General features: G+C 38.6%; 1 protein-coding gene across 4 annotated transcripts in view; it reads left to right on the plus strand.

Moving 5' to 3' along the window:
• Positions 1-23,877, plus strand: part of Sfmbt1 (Scm like with four mbt domains 1) — a 95,837-nt gene that overhangs the window by 60,979 nt on the left and 10,981 nt on the right. For all 4 annotated transcript variants that reach the window (XM_075988937.1, XM_075988936.1, XM_075988940.1 and 1 more), the window contains 12 exons: positions 197-437; positions 3,258-3,346; positions 4,228-4,474; positions 5,354-5,448; positions 6,272-6,373; positions 8,164-8,314; positions 11,541-11,623; positions 15,110-15,236; positions 16,365-16,478; positions 18,330-18,372; positions 19,695-19,756; positions 20,395-20,534. In XM_075988937.1, the coding sequence (XP_075845052.1) occupies positions 197-437; positions 3,258-3,346; positions 4,228-4,474; positions 5,354-5,448; positions 6,272-6,373; positions 8,164-8,314; positions 11,541-11,623; positions 15,110-15,236; positions 16,365-16,478; positions 18,330-18,372; positions 19,695-19,756; positions 20,395-20,534 (1,494 nt within the window). The remainder of the gene's footprint in view (positions 1-196; positions 438-3,257; positions 3,347-4,227; positions 4,475-5,353; positions 5,449-6,271; positions 6,374-8,163; positions 8,315-11,540; positions 11,624-15,109; positions 15,237-16,364; positions 16,479-18,329; positions 18,373-19,694; positions 19,757-20,394; positions 20,535-23,877) is intronic.

A 23,877-nucleotide genomic window follows, 5' to 3' on the forward strand; every position in this document is an offset into this window, starting at 1 on the left:
GTGGACAGAGCCCTGTAGCTACTTCTGGTTTTTTGATTAGTGTTATGAGTTATAATTAGAATTTCTCAGGTTTCCTTTGAGAAGGTTTTATAGGCATTTAGTGCTTTGAAAATCTTAGATCTTAAAAAAGAATTTGGGCAGAAAAACACTCATGAAATACATTTTGTCTGGTGGCTAATAACATTTCTTTTTTCAGGTGGACATACGTTTGCAAAATGGCTTTGCTCCTGGGATGAAGCTTGAGGTAGCTGTGAAAAAAGATCCCGAAACTTACTGGGTTGCCACCATCATTACTGCCTGTGAGCAGTTACTCCTACTCCGTTATGAAGGCTATGGTGAAGACCGGAAAGCAGACTTCTGGTGTGATATCAGGAAAGCTGGCCTCTATCCCCTTGGGTGGTGTGAGCAGAATAAGAAGACCCTTGAAGTTCCAGAAGGTAGTAGCATATTCCCTTTCAAGGTGTGATAGAATATTGCTGTAAGAAAATTTAGATTGGCCACAGTCTTGAGGCTTGTCAGGCTATTCCTACGTAGATTACGCAGCCTTTTAGGCGAGGCTAACTTTTGTTTGTTTCTTTGTTTTGTTGTTTTTGGAGATAGGGTTTCAAGAACTGGCTTCAGTTTCTACTAATATACACACACAAGTACAAGGCACTGGCTTCAGTTCCTACTAATACACACACACAAGTACAAGGCACTGGCTTCAGTCCCTACTAATATACACACACGAGTACAAGGCACTGGCTTCAGTTCCTACTAATATACACACACGAGTACAAGGCACTGGCTTCAGTCCCTACTAATATACACACACGAGTACAAGGCACTGGCTTCAGTTCCTACTAATACACACACACAAGTACAAGGCACTGGCTTCAGTTCCTACTAATACACACACACGAGTACAAGGCACTGGCTTCAGTCCCTACTAATATACACACACGAGTACAAGGCACTGGCTTCAGTTCCTACTAATACACACACACGAGTACAAGGCACTGGCTTCAGTTCCTACTAATATACACACACAAGTACAAGGCACTGGCTTCAGTTTCTACTAATATACACACAAGTACAAGGCACTGGCTTCAGTTCCTACTAATATACACACAAGTACAATGCACTGGCTTCAGTCCCTACTAATATACACACACGAGTACAAGGCACTGGCTTCAGTTCCTACTAATATACACACACGAGTACAAGGCACTGGCTTCAGTTCCTACTAATACACACACAAGTACAAGGCACTGGCTTCAGTCCCTACTAATACACACACAAGTACAAGGCACTGGCTTCAGTTCCTACTAATATACACACACGAGTACAAGGCACTGGCTTCAGTTCCTACTAATATACACACAAGTACAAGGAACTGGCTTCAGTCCCTGTTAACACACCTATGCACACACTGAAAAGACAAACAAAACGAAACAAAACAAAAAATCAGAACAAAAACAGGGGGCAATGGGACAACGGGTCACCATGAGGAAGCAGCCGGTGAAAACAAATTCTGAAAAATGATATGCTAAGAGGCTGTGTGTCTCAGTAAGTGTTCTACCAGAAAGTTGAGGGAAGGGAAAGAGAAGATTGAACCTACAGATAAAAGGAGTTTTGATATCAAATTGTTTGCAGTGCATGTTTTTTTAAAGTGGTTCCTAGTGAGATCAAAAAAGTTAAAAATAATTTTTGATATAATTGAGGAAGTTTGTATGTAGACTAGACATTTACTTTTGAAGAATTACTAACTTGTTATAAGCATAATGTTCTGGTTTTGTAAGAAGTTATTTTGGTGTTAGAGAGTTGGCTCAACAGTTAACAGCACTGGCCACTCTTCTTTAGGACCCAGGTTCAATTCCCAGCATCTATATACCATCTAGCAAGCCTATAAGTCCCGTCCCAGGGGATCCTACAACCTCTCTTGGTGTCTCTGAGCACTGCATGTTCATGGTGCAGAGATACACATTGAGACAACTACTCACAAGTATAAAGAAATTTAAAGTTATTTCATGAATATTTTGTGAAATATATATGGATGAAATTATATGATGTTTAAAATTGGCTTAGCAGTAAAATTTGTGAGGGTATGGGCCAGGGGTTGGCAAATGATCTGCTCAGGGCCAGATAGTGAATGCTTTAGCTGTCACTCATATGGTCTCTGCCATAGATACAGCATTCTACCCTTGCAGTGTGAAGCTGGCTGCTACAGACAAAACATCAGTAATCAACATGGCTATGTGCCAGAAAAGTGTTATTTATAAAAAGCAGGTCTGAGTTAGCCCAAAAGTGACAGTTTGCTAACTCTTGCTCCAGATAAAACATTTGGGCATGAGGCGACAGTTGTTGAAGCTATGTTGCATGAAGATTCATTGTACCTTATTCTGTGTGTGTTTTTTGTTGTTGTTACTGTGGGTTGTTTTTGTTTTTGAGACAGGTTTTATTATGTAGCCCTGACTGGCCTGGAACTTGTTCTGTAGATCAGGTTGTCCTGGAGCACATATAGATCTGCCTGCCTCAGCCTCCCAGCTTACAAGCAGACATCATCACACCCAGGCCTCTTTCTGTATTTTTTATTCATGTTTGAAATTTTTTTATAATAAAAATGAAGTAGGAATTTTTTTTATAAAATTAAGTAAGGGAATTGTTTTGTGTACAACTAATAGTCTCTGTTTTAGATACAGTTCTTATTGAGCCAGAGAGTAGCTGCCTTAATTTGGTTTCTATTGATATAATAAAGACTATGGCCAAAAGCAATTTGAGCAGGAAAGGGCTTATTTGGTATACATATATATCTCTGGCTATATTCCATTAAGAGAAGCCAAGGCAGGAACTGAAGCAGAGGCAGTGGAGGAACATTGTACTGTCTTGCTCCCCATGGCTTGCTCAACTGGCTTTCTTATATACCTCAGGACCACCTGCTCAGAGGGGTTGCCTCCCATAGTGTACTGGGCTCTCCCACCTCTGTCATCAGTCAAAAAGATGCACCACAAACTTGTGTACAGGACAGTGTGATGGACGCATTGTCTCAATTGAGGTTTCTTCCCAGATGACTCTAGCTTATACCAAGGCGACAAAAAACTAACTAGCACATGGCTCAGTGAAGAATGAGGACATTTTGTAGCTATTTTGTTTTGTCTTTTCAAGCACTCAAAAAGAGATTTTTAAGTGATTAGCCTACCCTTAAGTCATTTCTATATGTCAGGTTTCTTTGTGTTCAATGGCTGACATGAATAATAGCGACTTCTCCCCTTGTTTAGGCATCCGACATAAGGTGTCTGACTGGGGTGCCTTTCTACAGCAGACCCTGAGAGGAGCCTGTGGTCCTCCCGTGTCTTTGTTAGAGGGCGTGAGTATCAGTGCTTCTTTAACCAGTATGGAAAACTTTTGCAAGGAATCCAAAACTGATAGCTCATTTACTGTGCGGAGGAAAAGAATCATTGTTATTAGAGTCATAAGCATAGGGATCGGAACATTTAAATGTGGTATCAGAAGTTGTACTTGGGTGGCGTGTTTAGTGTCTGAGAAGCTTCTCAATCAGTTGCCAGTTAAGGTTCTGCTGATAGATACTTCCATGTTTCAAACAAATTAAAAAAATTATACTTAGATTAATTTTTTATCCTTGCCCAGGGCAATAAAAATAATAAAATGAATGGATGATGAGGTAGATACATTATTGCTCACATAAATGCAAAATATTAAGAACAGTTTAAAAGCTAAGGAAGCTGACATCTGCTCTAATAAAAAGGTTTCTGTAATCTAATAAGTGAAAAACAGCATATGTTTTGAAAAAAAGAAAAAACATAGCAAAGAGAAGCAGAAGGTAGATATTGGCTTGGGTGTAGTGTTTATACCAGCTGCTCTCTGTGGTCTCTTCAGGTCTTTAGGGTTATAAAAGAGGGTAGGCATGTTCGATTTTCTCTTTAATGATGATCTTATTTGCTTTTGTAATCAGAGACAAGATTCTATTTTTAAAACTATAGTAAATGAAATAATAATTAGAGATATTTGTTAAAACAATTTTGTTGTGTTATAAGTAAGCTTTTCTTCATGATAAACATTTTCATATCATCCAAAAGTAGTATTGTGGGAGGCCATCTATAGACAATGTAATTTAATCCCACTGTCGTAGGGTGAGTAAAACAGTATGAAGACTAGTTTCACAAAATTTAGAACTTGAATTTTAAGAAGAAACATTAGCCTCTCCAATTTCACGTTTTTAACCTGCAGCTCCGTAATGGAAGGAATCCTTTAGATCTCATTGCTCCTGGGTCCAGACTAGAATGCCAAGCTTTTCGAGACTCCTTAAGCACTTGGATTGTTACTGTCGTGGAGAACATCGGGGGACGGCTGAGGCTGCGCTATGAAGGACTTGGAAGTTCTGACAAGTTTGAACACTGGTTGTACTACTTAGATCCATTTCTTCATCACATTGGTTGGGCTGCTCAGCAAGGATATGAACTTCAGCCCCCGTCAGGTAAAGAGTGACATAGCACTTTTATATAAACTTCTATTATTGTTTTATTATTAATATCTGTGAGGGTGAAAAATATATTCTACATACTATGAAAACATTTTTGATTTTGCTTTTCAAGACAAGGATTTCTCTGTGTTGCCCTGACTGTCCTGGAACTTGCTCTTAGACCAGGCTGACCTCAAATACATAGAGATCCATCTGTCTCTGCCTCCCGAATGCTAGGATTAAAGGCATGCGCTACCACTGCTCGGCATGGAAACCTTTCTTAATTTACATAAAAAGTGTTTTATATTTATACAAAGTAGTTGCATTAAGTATATATTTTTCTTTGATTTTGTTATTACACTTATAGTTTAGCATACATTACTGATTATACCTCAGACTCTTTCCCTTACCAATATTTTACTTGCATCATTACTGTGTAGTCCAGTTTGGGTATTTATTGTATTATTTCGTAGGCTGCAGCATTACATCTGCTCTTACTATAGTTATTTTAACAAACTTTAAGTTTTGACCTCTTAAACAGAATACTGAGATTTGAATACAGGTTATTTTGTATGAAGGTGGACCTGAACTCCTCATCCGTAAAAGAAAAAAAAAGCTGGCATGGTGGTGCATGCCTTTAATCCCAGTACTGGGGAGGCAGAGGCAGGAGGATCTCAGAGTTGGAGGCCAGCCTGGTCTACAGAGCAAACTCCAGGAGAACCAGCATTATATTGAAAACCCTCTTTTGGGGGGAGTTTGGTGGTGGAGGGAGAGTAAACCTAAACCTTTTCTTAATCCATAGTAGAAAGTAATTCTGTTTATGTGAATACTTTCAGAAGTTAAAACATCTATAGGTTTTCTCCTCTTAAATCATGCTATTTTGTCTCACTAAAGAAATCAGGCATCTGAAAAATGAAGCTGATTGGCAAGAGATTCTGGCCAAAGTAAAAGAGGAGGAGGAAGAGCCATTACCTTCTTATTTATTTAAGGTAAAAACAGAAACTCATGATAAATACAAGTTTTACCATATAGTAGAAAATAGCACTTGGGAGAGGTAAAGAATGGGAAGGAACCACTGGAGGCAGGAGAGCGCTGCGGCCTGCGGTGTGGGAAGGAGAGGTCAGACAGCAGGGATGCTGATCATCCTCTCTTGAGGTCCTCTGAAAGCTGTCTGAATGTCTCCTTTTCCAGTTAGCTACATAACCTTAACTAGTTAGGAATAAATATGTTTTTTCTTCTAGATGCCCATTGCATTGCAGACATTGAGAGGAATGCTTTACAATGAGTTGTTTTGTCCTGAGTAGATTTTTTCCAGGAAAGAAGTAGCAAGATTTACCAGAAGCTTAGCGGCTCTGTTATTTTCATGAACTAGATTACCTTTCCTGTACTGTGATGAACCACCCATGACAAAAGCAGCCTAAGCACTGAGGGCTTGTTTTGACTCATTGAAGGGCTGTAGACCGTCGTGACTGAGAAGCCTGGAGACAGGAGCTTGAGGTGTCCCTTCACAGTAAACATGCAGTCAGCAAGCAAAGGGAAATGCGTGCTGGTGCTCAGCTCATTTCTACTTTTTCACCCAATCTAGGACCGTAGTTCAGAGGGTAATATTCTCCACGTTCAGAGTATATTCTTCCCTCCTTGTTAAACCTCTCTGGAAATGCCCTCAGAGACATACCCAGAGCATGTCACCTAGAGGACTCCAAATTCAGTCTAGTTGACAGTGAATATTAACCATCAAGTATTTAACTACATATGCACATAAATTAATTCAAAGACACTATATTTTTACTCTTTTTGTTGTATATATTTCAGGATAAGCAAGTTATTGGAACCCATGAATTTTCTGTAAATATGAAATTGGAAGCTGTGGACCCATGGTCTCCTTTTGGGATTTCTCCTGCTACAATTGCTAAGGTGAAGTGGGAGTTATTTCTTTTGGGAAGAATTGCCGTCAGGGTAACTACTTGAGGAAATGATGGTGGTTTGATCTTTAGGCCATCCTAATACAGTTCACTCTGAAGCCAGAATCTCTTCTGTGTTTGTATTGTATTGCCCAGTTTTTTTGTGTGCCATTTCTTCTTCAGGTCTTAGTCTTGTACAGCCAGAGCCGAGCAGTCAGGGCAGCAGAGTAGGAGAAGGAAATGTTCTTTAGAGGCAAGCCTTCTTTCGTGTAACTAGAAGACTTAGGGCCACAGTGTTCATAAAGTGCGAATCCAGGCAGTGCCATCACGCATCTAACCAGGGAAGGGTTTGGGGACATAGAGATTGGGGTCACAGAGTTAGCATCACCACTAGGATAGCTACAGCTGTGTGTTCTGGAGTCAGACTGCTATCTCTCCAACAGCTGACAAAACTAAGGCTCTGTTCAGAGTAACCACAGGAGCTGAGCACATTGTTAATTATGTCAGTTGTGCAGTTACTGTGTAATAGAGAGTATTTGGTTTAGGACTAGAGTAGAGCAGGCCCCCATTTTCTGTAAGTAGAGCCCAAGGTGGATTATAACTATGGGAATAATTACTAGGATGTTTAGTTATCTGACTTGATGAGATTTACATTTTCTTTGTTTTAGTGGAAGATTATTCTTAGAGCTATGAGAGATTCTTGAGCCTATAAGTAGTCTTAAGACCTCTGAAAACTGGAGAACTGGCCCAGTGGTTAAGAGCTTTTAACAGCCGGGCGATGGTGGCGCATGCCTTTAATCCCAGCACTGGGGAGGCAGAGGCAGGCGGATCTCTGTGAGTTCGAGACCAGCCTGGTCTACAGAGCTAGTTCCAGGACAGGCTCCAGAGCCACAGAGAAACCCTATCTCGAAAAACCAAAAAAAAAGAGCTTTTAACAAAGGACTAGTTTAATTCCCAGCACCCAAATCAAGTGCTTTATAACCACTTGTAATTACAGTTTCATTTAGGGCCTCCCCCTCAGCACCTACACCCATAGACACACATGTAAATAAGGGAATAAAAATAAATCTTTAAGACACATACACAAAGAAAGAGAGGTAGATATAGACCTGACACGACACCAAGACCCACCAACCTTCTCTGGAGTCTGAAGAGACACAGAGGATAATTGTGGACTTCTCACTTTGGCATTTGATGTTAATATAGTAATGTAGTTGACCCCTTACTAAGCTTAAACTAAATTTTACTTGGAAGCCAAATAATTGGTTTGAGTTCAGGTTTAAAAAAAAGAAAAGTTTCTTGATCATGTAACCTGTGGTAAATTACTTTACTTTTCTTTGAATTTATCTTCCTTACCTGAAAAATGGAATTGAAAATGGTACCTACCACTGGGCGGTGATGGCACACTCCTTTAATCCCAGCACTCAGGAGCCAGAGGCAGGTGGATCTCTTTAAGTTCGAGGCCAGCCTGGTCTACAAAAGAGAGAGAGAAAGAGAGAGAGAGAGAGAGAGAGAGAGAGAGAGAGAGAGAGAGAGAATGGTACCTACCTCATTAGATTGTTACAAAAAGTAAAACTGAGTAAATATATGAAAGATATTTAACTAAACTAGTACCTGATGTAGAACTAACATTTATTGAATATTTTCATAACTCAGTGTCAGTGTAAATGAACTTATGTAACATGTTTGTGCTAAGGAAAGTACAGATCTATTTGTGATAGATATGCGTGTGTATATACCTAATATGTATTATATACATAATATAAAAAATCCATTTGTCAGTTTTATCTGTTAATTATACAGGTTTTTGATGATAAGTACTTTCTGGTGGAAATGGATGATCTTCGATCAGAAGACCATACAAGGCGGTCATTTGTGTGCCATGCTAACAGTCCTGGTATCTTTCCTGTGCAGTGGAGTCTAAAGAATGGTTTACACATCAACCCTCCTCCAGGTACACATTTGAATTCTTCTGTGTTGTTTCTCAAAATTATTATTATCATAATTAGTTATATAGGGTCTCTCTATGTAGCTGAGTGTGTCCTCAGACTTATTGTATGACCCATGCTGGCCTTAAATTCCTTATCCTTTGAAATATATGTTGGATGTCATTGCTAAGACCTTTTATACCTTCTGTCCAAGATAAGGTAATGAGATGTAGATTCCATAATTTTATTTGTTTATTGAGGAAGAGTCTTACTATTTGGCCTAGCTGGCCTGGAACTTGCTATGTGGACTAGGCTAACCTTGAACTCACAGAGAAGAACCTCCTGCTTCTGCATCCTGAGCACTGGGACTAAAAGAGTATGCCACCAATCACATCCAACTCATCCTGTAATATTTGAAGTCACAAGCTGAAGTGTTAGTGTTTTTTTAAAAAATTTTTTTCATACTTTGACATATATTTGTATAGGCAGCCAGAAGGATAGGTTCAAGCCTGGATTCTGTTCTGGTTCCCTACTCTGTTCATTGGAATCTGTTGGGATGTCACAGAAAGATGGGTGTCTGTTTTGCTTCTCTTACTGGGATAAGTCATGGACCAAAGCAATTTTTGGAGAAGAAATGGTTTTTTCATCTTATTCTTAAAGCCTGTCACTGAAGGGAGTCCAGGCTGGAGCTCATGGCAGACACTGAAGTAGACTACGTAGAAATTCTGCTTAGTGATTTGCTCCTTATGGCTTGCTTAGGCTTGCTTTTTTATACAACCTAGGACCACCTGCCCGAGGTGGCAGCCCCCACAGTAGACTGGGCCTTCCCACATTAATCATTAATCAAGAAAATGCCTACAGACTCTCCCACAGGATAGTTTGATGGAGGCAATCCCTTAGTTGAGGGTCTCTCTCCCCAGATATGCCTGTGTTTGTGTGTGTTGACAGTAAGCCTGGCAGACGCTGAGCTTGTAGACCTGAGCTAGAAGGCTGGCAAGTTTTAGGCGTTGAGGCCTTATTATCCAGATGACTAGTCAGAGGGATGCTACAATCAAGTTCTAAAAGGATCTAACAGCTTATTTTTACTTGTTCTTGTAATTTTGTAAAATTTGATATTTGACCTTCTAATCAATGTACTGAAATAAGATTTCACTGAATTTGAAATTTTTAGTATTTTAAAATGTGGAATATATGGAAAATGTCAGATGTTAGTTTTTTCCTTTTTTTTTTTTTTGGTTGGGGGCTTTTTGAGACTGTTTCTCCAAGTAGCCTTGGGGCCTATCCTGGAACTAGCTCTGTAAAATCAGGCTGGCCTCGAACTCACGGAGATCCGCCTGTCTCTGCTTCCCGAGTGCTGGGATTAAAGGCCTGCACCACCACTGTCCAGCCAGCATACTAGCAAATCAGATTATTTCAATTTAGTAGGCTTTGGGAAGCAAGGCTTCTCTTGAATGCTGACTGCTGAAGCATTGTGCTGGAAGCACTCATGTTAGCAAGGATCCTAAACTGTCCTCCACCCAGCCTTCATTCATCCAAGAAAATATTTATGTGATGTTTGTTGTGAACATGTATTAAATTTATCACCGAGAAGGCAGAGATGAGTACCATCTAGCCTTTCAAGAGGCACAAGAGGGAAAATACCCACAGGACTTCCCAGGTTCTCCACGTTGGTGAGCAGAACACAAGGAGCACCTGGTGGGACGGTGTGGCATTGAACGCTTAAGCTAGGAACTTGTTGCTTTGTAGGAAAGTGCAGATTTCCAAGTTCTTACACTGATTGCTACCTTTGTGTGAAAAGGAGAAAACAAGTATTAAATATATTATGTAATTGAAAATGACAGTGGGGCCTGGAGAATTGGCACAGTGGCTAGGAACATTTGCTGCTTCTACAGTCCAGAGTCCAATTCCCAGTATCCATAGCAGATGGCTCATAGCTGCCTGCAACTCTAGTTCTAGGGTATCTGGTGCCCCTTTCTCGACTCTACAGGTGCCATCATGCACATGTGAACACACACACACACACATATACATAGAAATATTTAAGAAAGGAACATGCCAGAGAATGTTTTTACCAGAAAGTGAGAGAGGGTCAAAGGGAGAGCTGAGACCTTTGTTTGGGCAAGAAAGGGGATAGTGGGGACTGTTGTCTGTAGGAGGACACAGGTTTGAGTAGATCTGAGACAGAACATTTTAGATAAAAGTGGACAGCAACCGTGTAGCTCCTCACCCTGCACAGATGGAGCTGAGTTAGATACTAGTTTGGAGGTGCAGCTACCAAGAACCTTTATAGATTGAAGTAGAGAGATGTTTATTTTAGTCTTGAGTTGAATTTATGATTCGAATTATAGCATAACATTTAGAATTTCAAAATGTTTTCTTAATTGACACATATACTATATTTATGGAGTACAGGGTAGCATTTTAATGCATATATTCAATGTATAATAAACAGGTTAGAGTAATGAACATATCTGTCAGCTATAATACCATTTCTTTGTGTTGAGATGTTCAGTTAATTTTGTCCACCATAGAAGGGACATTAGAAATAACTCTCCCACTCCAGCTGCATCCCTGTGCCCACTATTCTCTCTACTTCTGAGACTGTTAGACAGATTCTGTAGATTATGAATTTGAAAACAGTGTTAAGAGTATTGCAGCAGAGCTAGGGTATGGTGTTTTATGCCTGTAATCCTAGAACTTGGAAAGTGGTAGAGGTGGTGAGGCAGGAGTGTCAATAGTTCAAGGTCAGCTTAGCTACGTGAGTTCCAGATTACCCTTAAAACCCTGTCTTAAGGGAAAAAAAAGGACATTGTATTAGTATTAACTAAGACGTGTTAAGGAAAGCAAATAGCTTATCGACAAAAAGTCCTCACTGGTTAAAAAGTACTAATAAAATCAATAAGACTAAATTTCTATATATGAAACCAAATTCAGTCTTTTTAATTTTTCTTTTAAACTCTTGGCAAATTGTCAGTAACTAGTAACACCAGAGTACTGCTCACAAAATACCTGACTTGAAGTTTGGAAGTTTAAACACTTACTTCATTAATTTTATTACATAATTATTTTCCCAGAGTTATTCTGTTTTATAAAATTAGGTTCAGTTCCCTAGCATGAAAAATATTAATTGTTGTTTGTATTACAGCGTGCCCCTCCACATTGATAAAAGTCTATAGATAACAGCATTAGGAGTTGTGATACACTTTGGCAGGCGTATTGGGTGTGACCCATTGCTCTTCTGTTTCTGGGCAGGCTTCCGGAGCCAGGACTTTGACTGGGCTGACTACCTCAAACAGTGTGGTGCTGAAGCTGCCCCCCAGAAGTGCTTCCCTCCGGTGAGACCCTCAGCCATACCTTGGAGAGACCATGTCCTCAGTTTATACAGTGACCACTTTTTTTCTTTCATTGTAATTCTTATATTTATACCTCATTATTTTCAAAACAATATGCTGCACTCTTTTGAGGTATTAATTTAGAAACTTATGTTGGTGACATATTATAGTAAATAAATATTTAATTATTTCATGTTATCTTCCCTTCTGTCTTAACCATCACTATTTAGCTTTGATGACGTTTGGGTTAAAGTTTTACATTACATTATGTGATTCTAAACTTAAGTAGCTCACTACTGCAGCATTTTAAGATTTTTTTTTTCTTTTTTAAAATGTTTGTCATGTTAGTAATTGCTGTTTTGTTGCTATTTGGTTAATGCTCTTTTGTTCATTACTAGTTCTTCCCATACCTTCTAGTAGCATCTTGTCACTAATCCACGAAGGCAGTGCAGTAGGAAGATGACTGTTCCTAGTATTTTTTCTCCCTGGGAAGGCGGCTTTCGAGGCTTCCCATTTGGTCTTGTCACCGCCACACAGAGTTGCCCTTGCCCTACTGCTGTGTGTAACTCAAGGCCTTTTTCCTCCTCTCTTGGCTTACTTGGTTGTGTGTAAGAGAGAGAGACAGTTAGAAATAGAGAGACAGAGACAGACATGTGCACATGCAGCAGCCAGAAGGGGATGTTGGGTGTCTTCTTATTTCTCTTCAGTCTTTAAAAGGTAAGTCTATCACTAAGCGAGAAGCTTCCTGTTTCTGATAGGCTGACACATTCCTAGAGGGCCTGTGGCATCCACTTGCCTCTCTGCACCACAACTTTGGTATTACAGGCATCCACCGTCATCTCTAGCTTTTTAATAATACTGAGGATTTGGACTCAGGTCCTCTAGCTTTCACAGCTAGTGCTATTACCATTTGGCTGTCTCTCCAGCCCCTGCTTGGGGTTTTGATGGTGCCTGCTATTGCTTAATAGCTTCTTAAAAATATGTAATAAGGACTATGTAAATTTTAATAAATTCTATATATTGAAATTTTCACTCTACTGTCATACTCAAAATTTAGCTTTAATATGAAAGTTAGGTTGGACATTACTTCAGAATTTAAAAAAATATTACTCACTTTCTTGCTTCTAGTTTTTTTTTAAATAAAAAGACAATTTTATTCTTGACTTTTTTATGAGACAGAATTACTCTTTAACTTTTTGTAGATGAACCTGCCTTTTCTCTCCCCTTTATGCAAAGTTGCAGATAGCCTGCCTTTTTTCCTCTCATAGAAAATACAGAATCTCAGTAGAGCCTGATGACACATGCCTTTAACCTCAGCATTTGGGAGGCAGAGGCAAATGGATCTCTATGAGTTCAAAGCCAGCCTGGTCTACAGAGTGAGTTCCAGACCAGCTATGGCTGCATACATTTCTGAGACCCTGTCTCCAAAAACAAACAAAACTTTACAGTTGGTCTTTTTGTTTTATTTGTTTGTTTTGACATTTACTCTCCCTCTGTAGTCTATTTTGGCTTCAGGCTCACTGGAGGCCCAAGGCTGTCTTTGGACTCATGTAATCCTCTTGCCTCAGTTTACTAATTGCTGGGATCATGAGTTTTTATTTTAAAAAATGATTTTTAAAATCTTGGTATTTTGTGTTTCTGGGCATGTGGTACTCTCAGAGGCTAGAAGACGGCATCAGACCCCTTGGAAATTGAGATGCAGGGTGTTATTAGCCACTATGTAAATTCTGGCACCAAACCCAGATCCTCTGCCAGAATAGCAAGAACTCTTGGCCTTAAGCTGTCTCTGCAGCCCCAACTTTTTAATTTTTTGTTTTTCAGCACTACTCTTTGAATAGTTCTCTATTTTGTTTTGTTTTGTTTTGTTTTGTTTTGTTTTTTGAGACAGCATCACTGACTTCACAGGGTCTGTCTATTTCTGTCTGGCCTGGAACTTGCTATATCAACAAGACAGGCTTTAACCTCACAGACATCTCTCTGCTTCTGCCTCTTGGTGCTGTGATTGAAGGTGCACCAGACCCAGCTCTAACAGCTCTTTACTTTTAGTGTGAAATAGATGTTCTTGTCTCCCAGAAGATACTAATTAGCACCACCACTGGTGTGAAGGTTTCCTTGCATGCTGTTTTCTCCAATTGCTGGTATTGTCTGTAGCTTTTATATTCTTAAATATCTGATTATTCTAGATTATTGCTTATATTTAAGAATGAGAAAGTGAAACAAAAAAAAAACTGGTTAGAAAGTTTGAGCATGTTTGGATGGGGCTTGTCAACCTTAATTTTTCTTACAGAGTGGGATCTCACGGGCCACTTATTGAGGAAAAACTAAATCTTTGTATATTGTCCTAGTACTGTAAAAGATCTTTTCCTGTCCCTGTCTGACATTATAGAGGCTGTGGCTTGGCCTTTACTACGCACATACCCTTAACAGTTATTTGTGTCCTCCTGCCCAAAGATCTTGTATTTTGTCTTTTCCAGAGAATAAATCTCACTTTCTGTAGGGAAGGGAAAGACACAGTTGCCCTGAGGTATGTAATAGTATATAATGGCATAATGTAAATGCTTTTTAAATGTTTCTGAAAAAAAAAAAGGAGAAAGAAAGGAAAGAAAAAGGTCCTCCAAGCATGAAGATATCCATCTGTAATTCCAGTGCTCTAGGAGGCTGAGGCAGGAGGATTAATGTAAATGGGAGGCCAGCCATTTCTCAATAGTAAAACCCATATCTCAAAAAAACATTTTTAATTTAAAAAATTCACGACTGAGAATGTAGCTCATCATCTCTTTAGAGTGCGTGCTTAGCATGATGGAGCCCTGAGTTAGGACCTCAGAACGTATAAACCAGGTGTGGTGGTGCATACCTGAAATCCCAGCCCTGAAAGGCGGAAGGTAGGAAGACGATCAAAAATAACGGTCTCATCTTTGCACATAGCAAAAGTTAGAGGTCAGCCTGGGCTATGTGAGACCTGTCTGAAACAAAACAGAAGAAACATGCAGATCAGCCAGACCTTGTTTAGGCCACTTCTCCTGTGTCCATGTGCATCAGTTCTGGTGCTAACAGTTTGTGCCTGCCGTCTTTTGTTAGGTTATGGCTTTATTTTTAAATTTATTTATTTATTCTGTGTGTGAATATGTACACATGCACTTGTCATGGCACATATGTGGAGGTCAACTTGGTGGAAGTTTGTTTTTACCTTCTACCTTATAGGTTCTGGGGATCAAACAAGTACCTTACTGACTGAGTCCATCTAGAGAGCCCTAAGTTTATACTCTCAAAAGCCAATAGCAATTTTATTGAGTTATCAGGAATTAAACAGTTAAATCTCAAAACTTGTTTCCTCTTATTTTCTCTTTGCTTCCTTGAAAACAAACAAAACAAGATATTGCTTTACTGTAAATCTAGTGATTAAACACTGTAAAACATTCTAGTTGAGTACATGAATTAATACTAAGTATTAATCTAATTAATGAATTTGATTCATTGATTTTCTTCTAGTCAATTTCTGATCACCAGTTTAAGAAGAACATGAAACTGGAGGCCGTGAACCCTCTCCTCCCTGAAGAAGTGTGCATTGCCACCATCACTGCAGTGAGAGGCTCCTACCTGTGGCTCCAGCTGGACGGTAGGCCAGCACGCCTGACAAGTTTCCTGTGGCGTTTTTTTTGCTCTTCCTGCTCACCACTGTAGTGTAGCTAGTTAGATTTGGTGGACTTGGAAATAATGATATAATTTGAAATCCAAAATTTTAAGCTAATATTTTACTCTTTGTCCTTGGATTTTAAATTTTAAGAAATGAAAGTTAATAAAAGCTCTTTAAAGTCCTTTATTTTGATAAGGGTAAGTCAAAATAACATGTATTTTGAAGTTACCAAAATATATTCGTTTAACATTAACTGCCTCACTTATTGTAGTGGTGAACATTTTGGTTGCCCCAAGAAAATAGAACCAAGTAGAATATAGACAACCTGATTTGTCTTTCCCAAAGTGATATTTAGTGATTGGGCAGGTTTGTGGATGAAGCTATCGAATAAGTCCTCAATGCTTTAGCTATTATTTGTAGCCTGCTTTTTTAAAATCCTGCTACCAAATAGTCTTTAAAATGATTGCATTCTGTTTCTGATTTATAGAATTGATGTGTAATACGGATGTCAAGGACAGTATTTACTGCAGACATCCTTGCAACATCTGCCAAGTTACTTTTCCTGATTTGAATTCATAGTTCCACATTCAGGTTTATTCCAAGAATGCAAGACAGTAGTCCAGTTAGTTAAAGTAAACGTGATATTTTGCCCTTATATTCTGGTTATTTCAAGGAAATGTCTATGATACTTGCTAGCCATATGAATGACACCAATTATAGCTCCAGTTGCTTCTTTGCTGTTCCTTTGCCAAAGGTCAATTTGTGTATTTACTTCCTTCTTGGTTCTTATAATTTATATATAGAAAGCAACTTATTTTTTCATAATATTTATATATCAGAATATATTACTTCCATGAGAAAGATTATTGCTTAAGAGATTTGTGTCTATATTATTACAGTATTGTTTAAAAAGTAAAGTGTAGGACTAGGCATGGTTGTGCAATGCCTTTAGTACTACCACTTGGAGGCTGAAGCAGGGGATTTCAAAGCTAGCCTGTGTTAACCTAGTGAAATCCAGTCTCAAAAACTGAACAAACAAATCACATAAAACAAAAATACTTATAAAGAAAGATGTTTAATAGTTAAAATTTTGTTTTCTTAATCTAACAGGTTCTAAGAAGCCTATACCTGAATTCATTGTAAGTGTGGAGTCGATGGATATATTTCCTTTGGGCTGGTGTGAAACCAATGGCCATCCTCTCAGTACTCCTCGCCGGGCACGAGGTATTTTTTCTATGTCTGGATTAGAGGATTGGTTATCAAATTATCTCTTGTACAGGTTATGGTAATATAGACATTTCAGAGAAAATCAAAATATTACCTTTTATATAGACAATTACTGGAGCAAACTTTTATTAGCTTAGAGGTCTAGGCTAAATTTAGGTAATCTTGATTTCACACAGGTTGCAATAAAGCATTCCACCAGGACAGTTATTATCTTAGGACTTGAACTGGGAAGACTCACCCCTTGTTAACTCAGATGATTACTGGCAAGTGTCTTAGTCCATTCTGGTTTTGATAGCAAAATTCTATAAAGTGATGTGTCTGCTGTCACGGGAAGGCAAGTGATAGGGTGCTAGCAGATACTAGGATCTCTTTTCTGTTTCTTAGACAAGGCCTTTTTCAGATTTAAAAATTTTTTTTATCATATGTATATTAGTGTTTTGCCTGCATGTATAAATATGTATCATGTAGGTGCCTGATGTCCCCAAAGATGATGAGAAGGGAGCAGAGTCTCTGGAGCTGCAGTTATTGAGGGTTGTGAACTACCATGTTAGGGCTGGGAGAGAGCAAGTACTCAACCCTGAGCCTTCTCTCCAGCCCAGACATGTTCTTGCTGAGTCCTCACAGACTAATGCAGACTGCTCACTCTCTGGGCACCCTCCATAGGGTCACTACTCCCACTCATGAAAGGTCTGTCTTTACCACGACCACCTGCTTCACCTCCTGCTGTGGTAAGTAGGGTTTCAGAATTAATTTGAGAGTACAGTCAGACAATAGCAGCAGGAATTCATTTCCATAGGCTACTGAACTGAGGAACTTAGTTCTTTGCTGATCATTGACAGTCGAAGTTCTTTGTCAAATGGATCTCTTCATAGGGCAGCTCAGAAACTGGCGTCTATTAGAATGAGGTAGCCTTTTTTTTTTTTTTTATTGGTGACCATGTCTCACAGTGTAGACTCTGACTGGGCTAGAACTCAGTGGGTAGGCCAGGGTGACTTTGAATTCAGATTTGCCTACCTCTGTCTCCTAAGTCTATGTAAGAACAAGTGCTTTTATTTGCTGAGCCACCGCTCCAATCCCTTCACTCTTATTTAGTTATATAGTGGGCTTTTTTCTGCATTTATTGTGTGTGTATTTATGTTTGTATGTGCACATGTGCATGCCATTGCACACATATGGAAGTCAGAGAACTCCTGGGAGTTGATTCTCTTTTTCCACCTAGTGGCTGTTGGGAATCAAACTCAGGTTGTCAGACTTAGTAGCAAGTGACCTTATCCACTGAGACATCTTGTCAACCCTCTATTCTCTTTTTATAACATGTTTTTAATTTCAGTGTATTCCAGTGTTATTTATTGACTCTTTTATCACACTTTTATCATGACTCTTGTCATATTTAAGAAGGGTTCTACAAATTCAGTGCCATGAATTTTTTTCATCTGTAAGAGTTTTGAAGTTTTATCTCTGTTTAGTAATTTGCTTTTATTTTTATATATGATGTAAGTTAAAAGTCTAGCTTTGTACATATGAATGTCTTATTTCCCAAACACTATGCTAAACACTATTCCTACTCCATTAACTGGTCCTTAGTGTCCTCGTCAGATCAGCCTTTCTTTTCAGTATCTATTTTTTCTGTTAAAGTATTTGTAGGTATTGATTAGCCTAGTGATCCTTGAAAATGTTGCTTTTTCTAAAACGATCCTAGCCCAGAAAAATGTTCCTTTGAATGTTAACACTTAAAGTCTAATTTAAATGTACTTGCTCATTATTTACATACAACCAGGTACCAAATATGCTGATTACAAGCATAAGTCTTTGTCTTTAAAACATTTTTGGTGTTTTTTTTTCTTATAGTGCATAAACAGCGGAAAATTGCAGTGGTTCAACCAGAAAAACAGTAAGTAATATAACAGATGTTTAAACAGTTCAGGTTTGCAATTTAGAATATCTAGGAGAAAATAACTGTTTAAGGGAATATATCGCCTTTATGTTATTTTCTCAGATGGAAGCATAAACTTTTAAGTCAAATTTGATAGCTTAAATATTTCTCTTAGTATAGTTCTTTCCTAAAATTGCATTGTAATATTAGACATGGTGGTGTATACATATAATCTTAGCTTCTTTAAAGGCTGACTCAGCAGGATCACTTAAGGCAGGTTGTATAGTGAGTACCAGGCTAGCCTGGGTTATGTAGTAAAACCCTCATCTCCAAACAAAATTCTTATTATATACAAAAGGGAAAATATATCTTCAAGATGTTTTCCCCAAATTAATTTTTTTTTAGCTTTTAGATATTGAAGGCATTTGAATAAAAAGGGAAGTATTTGTCAAAGAAGAACAAGAGTTATAAGTCAGGGAATGATTTGTCGCAGTGTCTTGATATACATAACAGCAACTGGACAAGAAAAGCTATGTTCCTCCTTTGAGCCCATCAAGAAACTATTTGTAGCATACTCTTACACGCAGCCTTTGAGAAACAGTCAATTGGTGGTTGACTTGCATCTTAAAAATACAAAAGTTTTTAGGTTCTATAAAGAAGCAGAGGAAGCAAAATGAGAATGCCTTACTGAGAAAAGGTACCAAGCTACAGGGCTAAATACAGATAGGAATTACGGGTTAATTTAAGTTGTAAGAGCTAGTTAATAATACACTTAAGCTAATAGACCAAACAGTTTATAACTAATACATGCCTCTGTGTATTTCTTTGGACTGAATGGCTACAGGACCATTCAGAAACTTCCATGTACATTGAGGCCCTCTCCGGCTGCATAGCAAATACCAGATCAGCCAGAGATATATGCCAAGATCCTGTCTCAAACAACAGCAATCAAAATCCCACAAGAAATTTACAGGGTTTATGATATAGTTTTGTAATTTCTGAACTGTAGTGTATTTATATGTATATGTATACATATATATATATATACACTTATATACATAATCACATGTCTATAGATTGTTGGCTCAGTTGTCCTATGCATGTTTTGTTGGTGGTGGTTTTTGGGGTGTTTTTTGATATTTGAGACAGGGTTTCTCTGTGTGTATGCATTTTAAAATAATTTCTACTTAAAAAAAACAAGGTGTTGTGAATTAAGAACATTCTTCTATTTGATTTACAACTTGCCACATTTGTTTTTTGAAGGAAACTAACCTGAAGACTTTGCTGGTATTAAAGGTAATTTCACTGTTTTTTTCCCCCCCTTTATTTTCTTGATCCAGAATACTCTCTTCAAGAACTGTCCATGAGGGCCTGAAGAATCAGCTGAACTCCACACACTCAGGTATAGAATTTGTGACATTGTGGAGAAGAGATCCTTGGTTACCTTTTAATGGTTCTATATAAAACTTTAGGCCAACTAGAGCTACATAGTGAGACTCTTATCTCAGAATACAATAAAGCAAAAGCCCCTGTGTATTTGATGTATTAATTAAGGTAGGGCTTAGGAGACAAGCTGTAAGTCTGGATAATGTTCAACATTCATCTCTAGGAATGCTATAGAATACATTATTGAATAATTGATATTGAAGAACTGGAAATAACTGACTATCAAGACTACTGGATTTATGGAGTAGATCCTCTACTTCTTTTATCAAAAATGTGGGCCTCTAGATTTGTGTACATTACCCAGGAATTAATCAACATATGTAATTGAGGATAGTGATAAACTCCATAAATTAGCATAAAAGTAAGTATAAGATATTTAAGAACATTGTCAGACAGTATGCTAATCTTAAAAATATGTATTTACATGGCTGGGAATGTAGTTCAAAGCTTGCATAGCATGTACAAACTCCACATATACAAAAAAATAAGTAATTTCAAAACTCATGTAATGGTGCATAGATTGGTTGCCACCCCCAGCTTATCATTGGAGACCTGGAGTAGAGTGTGAATGAATGTTTGTTTCTTCATTTCCAGTGATGATCAATGGCAAATATTGTTGTCCAAAGATATACTTCAACCACCGCTGCTTCTCAGGTCCATATCTTAACAAAGGAAGAATTGCTGAGCTGCCGCAGTGTGTAGGACCTGGGAACTGTGTACTGGTACTTAGAGAGGTAAGGTTCTGACCTAGGACAGAACTTGGAAATTAAACAGGAGTCTCCCAGGCTCATCCATGGAGAGAATCATGTGCCACTGATAAACAGCTATAGGTTTAATCAAATGTAACTCTCATGTATGGTAGTTCCCTCTTAGCCATAATACAGTTCTAAGACATCAGATAGTGCCTCCAAATGAGAAAAGTTACAAGCCTACCCCCCCCCCCAATGTATTGTATTAAATCTTTTTTGTTCTTGTAACAAGATGCCTGAGGAAGGTTAGTTAAGAAGAAAAAGAGGTTTATTTAGTACATAGTTTTGGAGGCTAAAAAGTTCAAGACCAGGCATCCCTATTGATTTGGCTTGTGGTGAAGCTTTTCTTGACTGTGTCTAATCATAGTGAAGACTATACATGTGAGGAAGAAGTCTGTTGGCAAATAAGAAACTTGAGAAAGACTGGAAACCTACTGTCCCCTGAGGTCATGTTTCCAGTTTTTCTTTTTGGTTTTTTCGAGAAGGGTTTCTCTGTGTTTTTGGAGCCTGTCCTGGAACTAGCTCTTGTAGACCAGGCTGGTCTCGAACTCACAGAGATCCATCTGCCTCTGCCTCCCAAGTGCTGGGATTAAAGGCGTGCGCCACCATCACCCGGCTTTGTTTCCAGTTTTTCTAAGGACCTCTTGTTTAAATTGCTGATGCTATCACAAAAAAAGGAAGAGGGAGGGAAGAAAGGAGAAGAGGGAGGGAGAGAGGGAGGGAGGGAGGAAGAAGGAAGGAAAAGACAGATCTGACAAAACCAGTTCCCAGGAGAAAAGGGTATTTGCCTTATGATGCTGATTACAACCCTCAGTGTAGGGAGTCAAGGCCACAGAAACTTGGGACAGCTGCACACTTTACAGCTGAGGAGCAGATGATGGACGGATACTGGCATGCTCAGCTCACTTCCTCCCTTTTACATACCCAGAACCCAACCCCAGGGAGTGGTGCTGCTCACTTTTAGGGTGCATCAATCAACATAATCAAGATGATCCCCCTACAGACGGGCCCACAAGGAAGTCAGATCCAGACAGTTCTTCACTGACACTCCTGTCCCAGGTTATTTTACAGTGTGTCAGTCTTCCACAATTAAACTGACCACGGCAGTGGGGCTGTGGTGCACGCCTTTAATCCCAGCACTCGGGAGGCAGAGACAGGTGGATGTCTGTGAGTTTAAGGCCAGCCTGATCTATCGAATGAGTTCCAGGTCATCCAGGACTGTTTCACAGAGAAACCCTATCTCAAAAAGCCAATGAACAAACAAAGCAAAACCAAAAAAAAAAAAAAAAAACCTAACCATGGCAACCTCCCACTCAGCCTCACTTCTTAAGAATTCTGTCACCTTATATCCATCATACTGTGGACCATGATTCTGACACATAAGCTTGAGGAGGGGATAAAATTTAATTAATAAGTTAGACATGGTAAGTGATTAACAACAATAACAAATAAAATCGAAAATTATAACAATATACTATAATAAAAGATATATGAAAGTCCTCTTTCATATTACCTTACTGAGATGTACCTTCTACTTGTTATAATGTGAGATCAGATCAGCCTACATGACATTAGACTACTTCAAGAGTTGCTTGAGCCAGGACGTGCTCTGTGATATCTCTTGGACTGATCTGATAACTGGCACAGCCACTCAGAGGCCATGGATAATGTGTACAGCATGGGCACAGTAGGCAGAGATAATCCACATGCGTTGGCAGATGGTAAAGATTTCACTGGGGTCTTCAAAATCGTATACAGTTTACTGTGGGTCATATGTGGCTGCAACTCAGGGCTCAAACCCATAGTGGAAACTGGGTACTACCATGCTGCATGGCAAATTGGCACACGATTGTTTCGACTCCTCAGGGATCATTCATCTAAGCAAATCTTCAGATGGGTTCCCTTCTTTCTAAAAAAAAAAAAAAAGGTGTTGTCAGAGACTGCCTGAGCACTGTATAGAGGACACTGGAAAGCTGGGAGTGGTGATGCATGCCTGTAATTCTAAAGGACTCTCAGTCTGGCTTGTCTGTAACCAGCTCTTAGATTCATTGATTCTTTGTGTTATTTATTTTAGTTTCATTAATATCTGCTCAGATTTTTATTATTTCTTGTCATCTTTTGGATTTGATTTGTTTTTGTTTTTCTAAATTCTTGAATTGCATTATTAGTAATTTATTTGTGCTTTTTCTGATTTTTTTTTTTTAATGTAGGCACTTAGAGCTATGAGTTTCCCCCAGGTGTTTTGTTGTATTGTGTTCTCATTGTTACTTAGTTCCAGGAATTTTTCATTTCTCGTTTGACCTGTTCATCATTCAGTACTGAGTGGGTTAATCTCTATGAGCGTATGTACTTAAGAGAGATTTCTTTGTTGTCAATTTTAAGTTTTATTGCATTATGATCAGATAAGAGACACAGTTATTTCAGTTCTTCTGAATTTGTTAAGTTTGTGTCTCGTGATGTAGGCCGCTGAGTAGAACGTGTTTTATTCATTGTTTGAGTAGAATATTCTGTAGAAAGCTGTAAGGTCATAGTTAGTGTATGATGTCATTTAGTTCTGATGTTTCCTTGTTTATATTTTGTCCAGATGTCCTGTCTGATGGAGAAAGTGGGGTCTGAAAATCACCTGTTATTATTGGGTTGGTGGTCACTGGTGTCGTTAAGTCTAATAATAGACTCCTTATGAAATTGAGTACTCCAGAGTTTGGCACCTACATGTTCAGAATTGTTATGTCTTCTCTGTTGATTTTTTTTTAAATATTTATTTATTTATGATGAATACAATATTCTGTCTGTATGTCTGCAGGCCAGAAGAGGGCGCCAGACATCATTACAGATGGTTGTGAGCCACCATGTGGTTGCCGGGAATTGAACTCAGGACCTTTGGAAGAGCAGGCAATGCTCTTAACCACTGAGCCAACTCTCCAGCCCCCATTCTCTGTTGATTTTTCTTTTGACTCTTGATCAAAGTGAAATGTCTCTCTCTCCAATTAGTTTTAGTTTAAAGTCTTATTTTGTCAGATATTAGGATAACAGTGCTTGCCTTATTGCTGTTCTCGTTAGCTTAGAATACTTTTTTACCTCCTTTTACTTCAATATGGTAACCTGCCTTTAAAGCTGAGTTTCTTGTAGACAAAAGAAAAACGGGTTCTTGTTTCTTAATCCCTTTAGTCAGCCTGTGTCTTTGAGAGTTGAGACCATTAATATTTGAAGTTATTATTTAAAGGTGTGTGATTGTAGTCATTTAGTTGTGGGGTTTTTGCTTTTGTGGTTTGTGTTCTTAGTCATATTTTTTTGTTTCAGTAATTATAGTTTTATTCGTTTTCTGTGA

This window comes from Microtus pennsylvanicus, chromosome 10, assembly GCF_037038515.1.
Source record: "Microtus pennsylvanicus isolate mMicPen1 chromosome 10, mMicPen1.hap1, whole genome shotgun sequence".
Lineage (NCBI taxonomy): Eukaryota > Metazoa > Chordata > Mammalia > Rodentia > Cricetidae > Microtus > Microtus pennsylvanicus.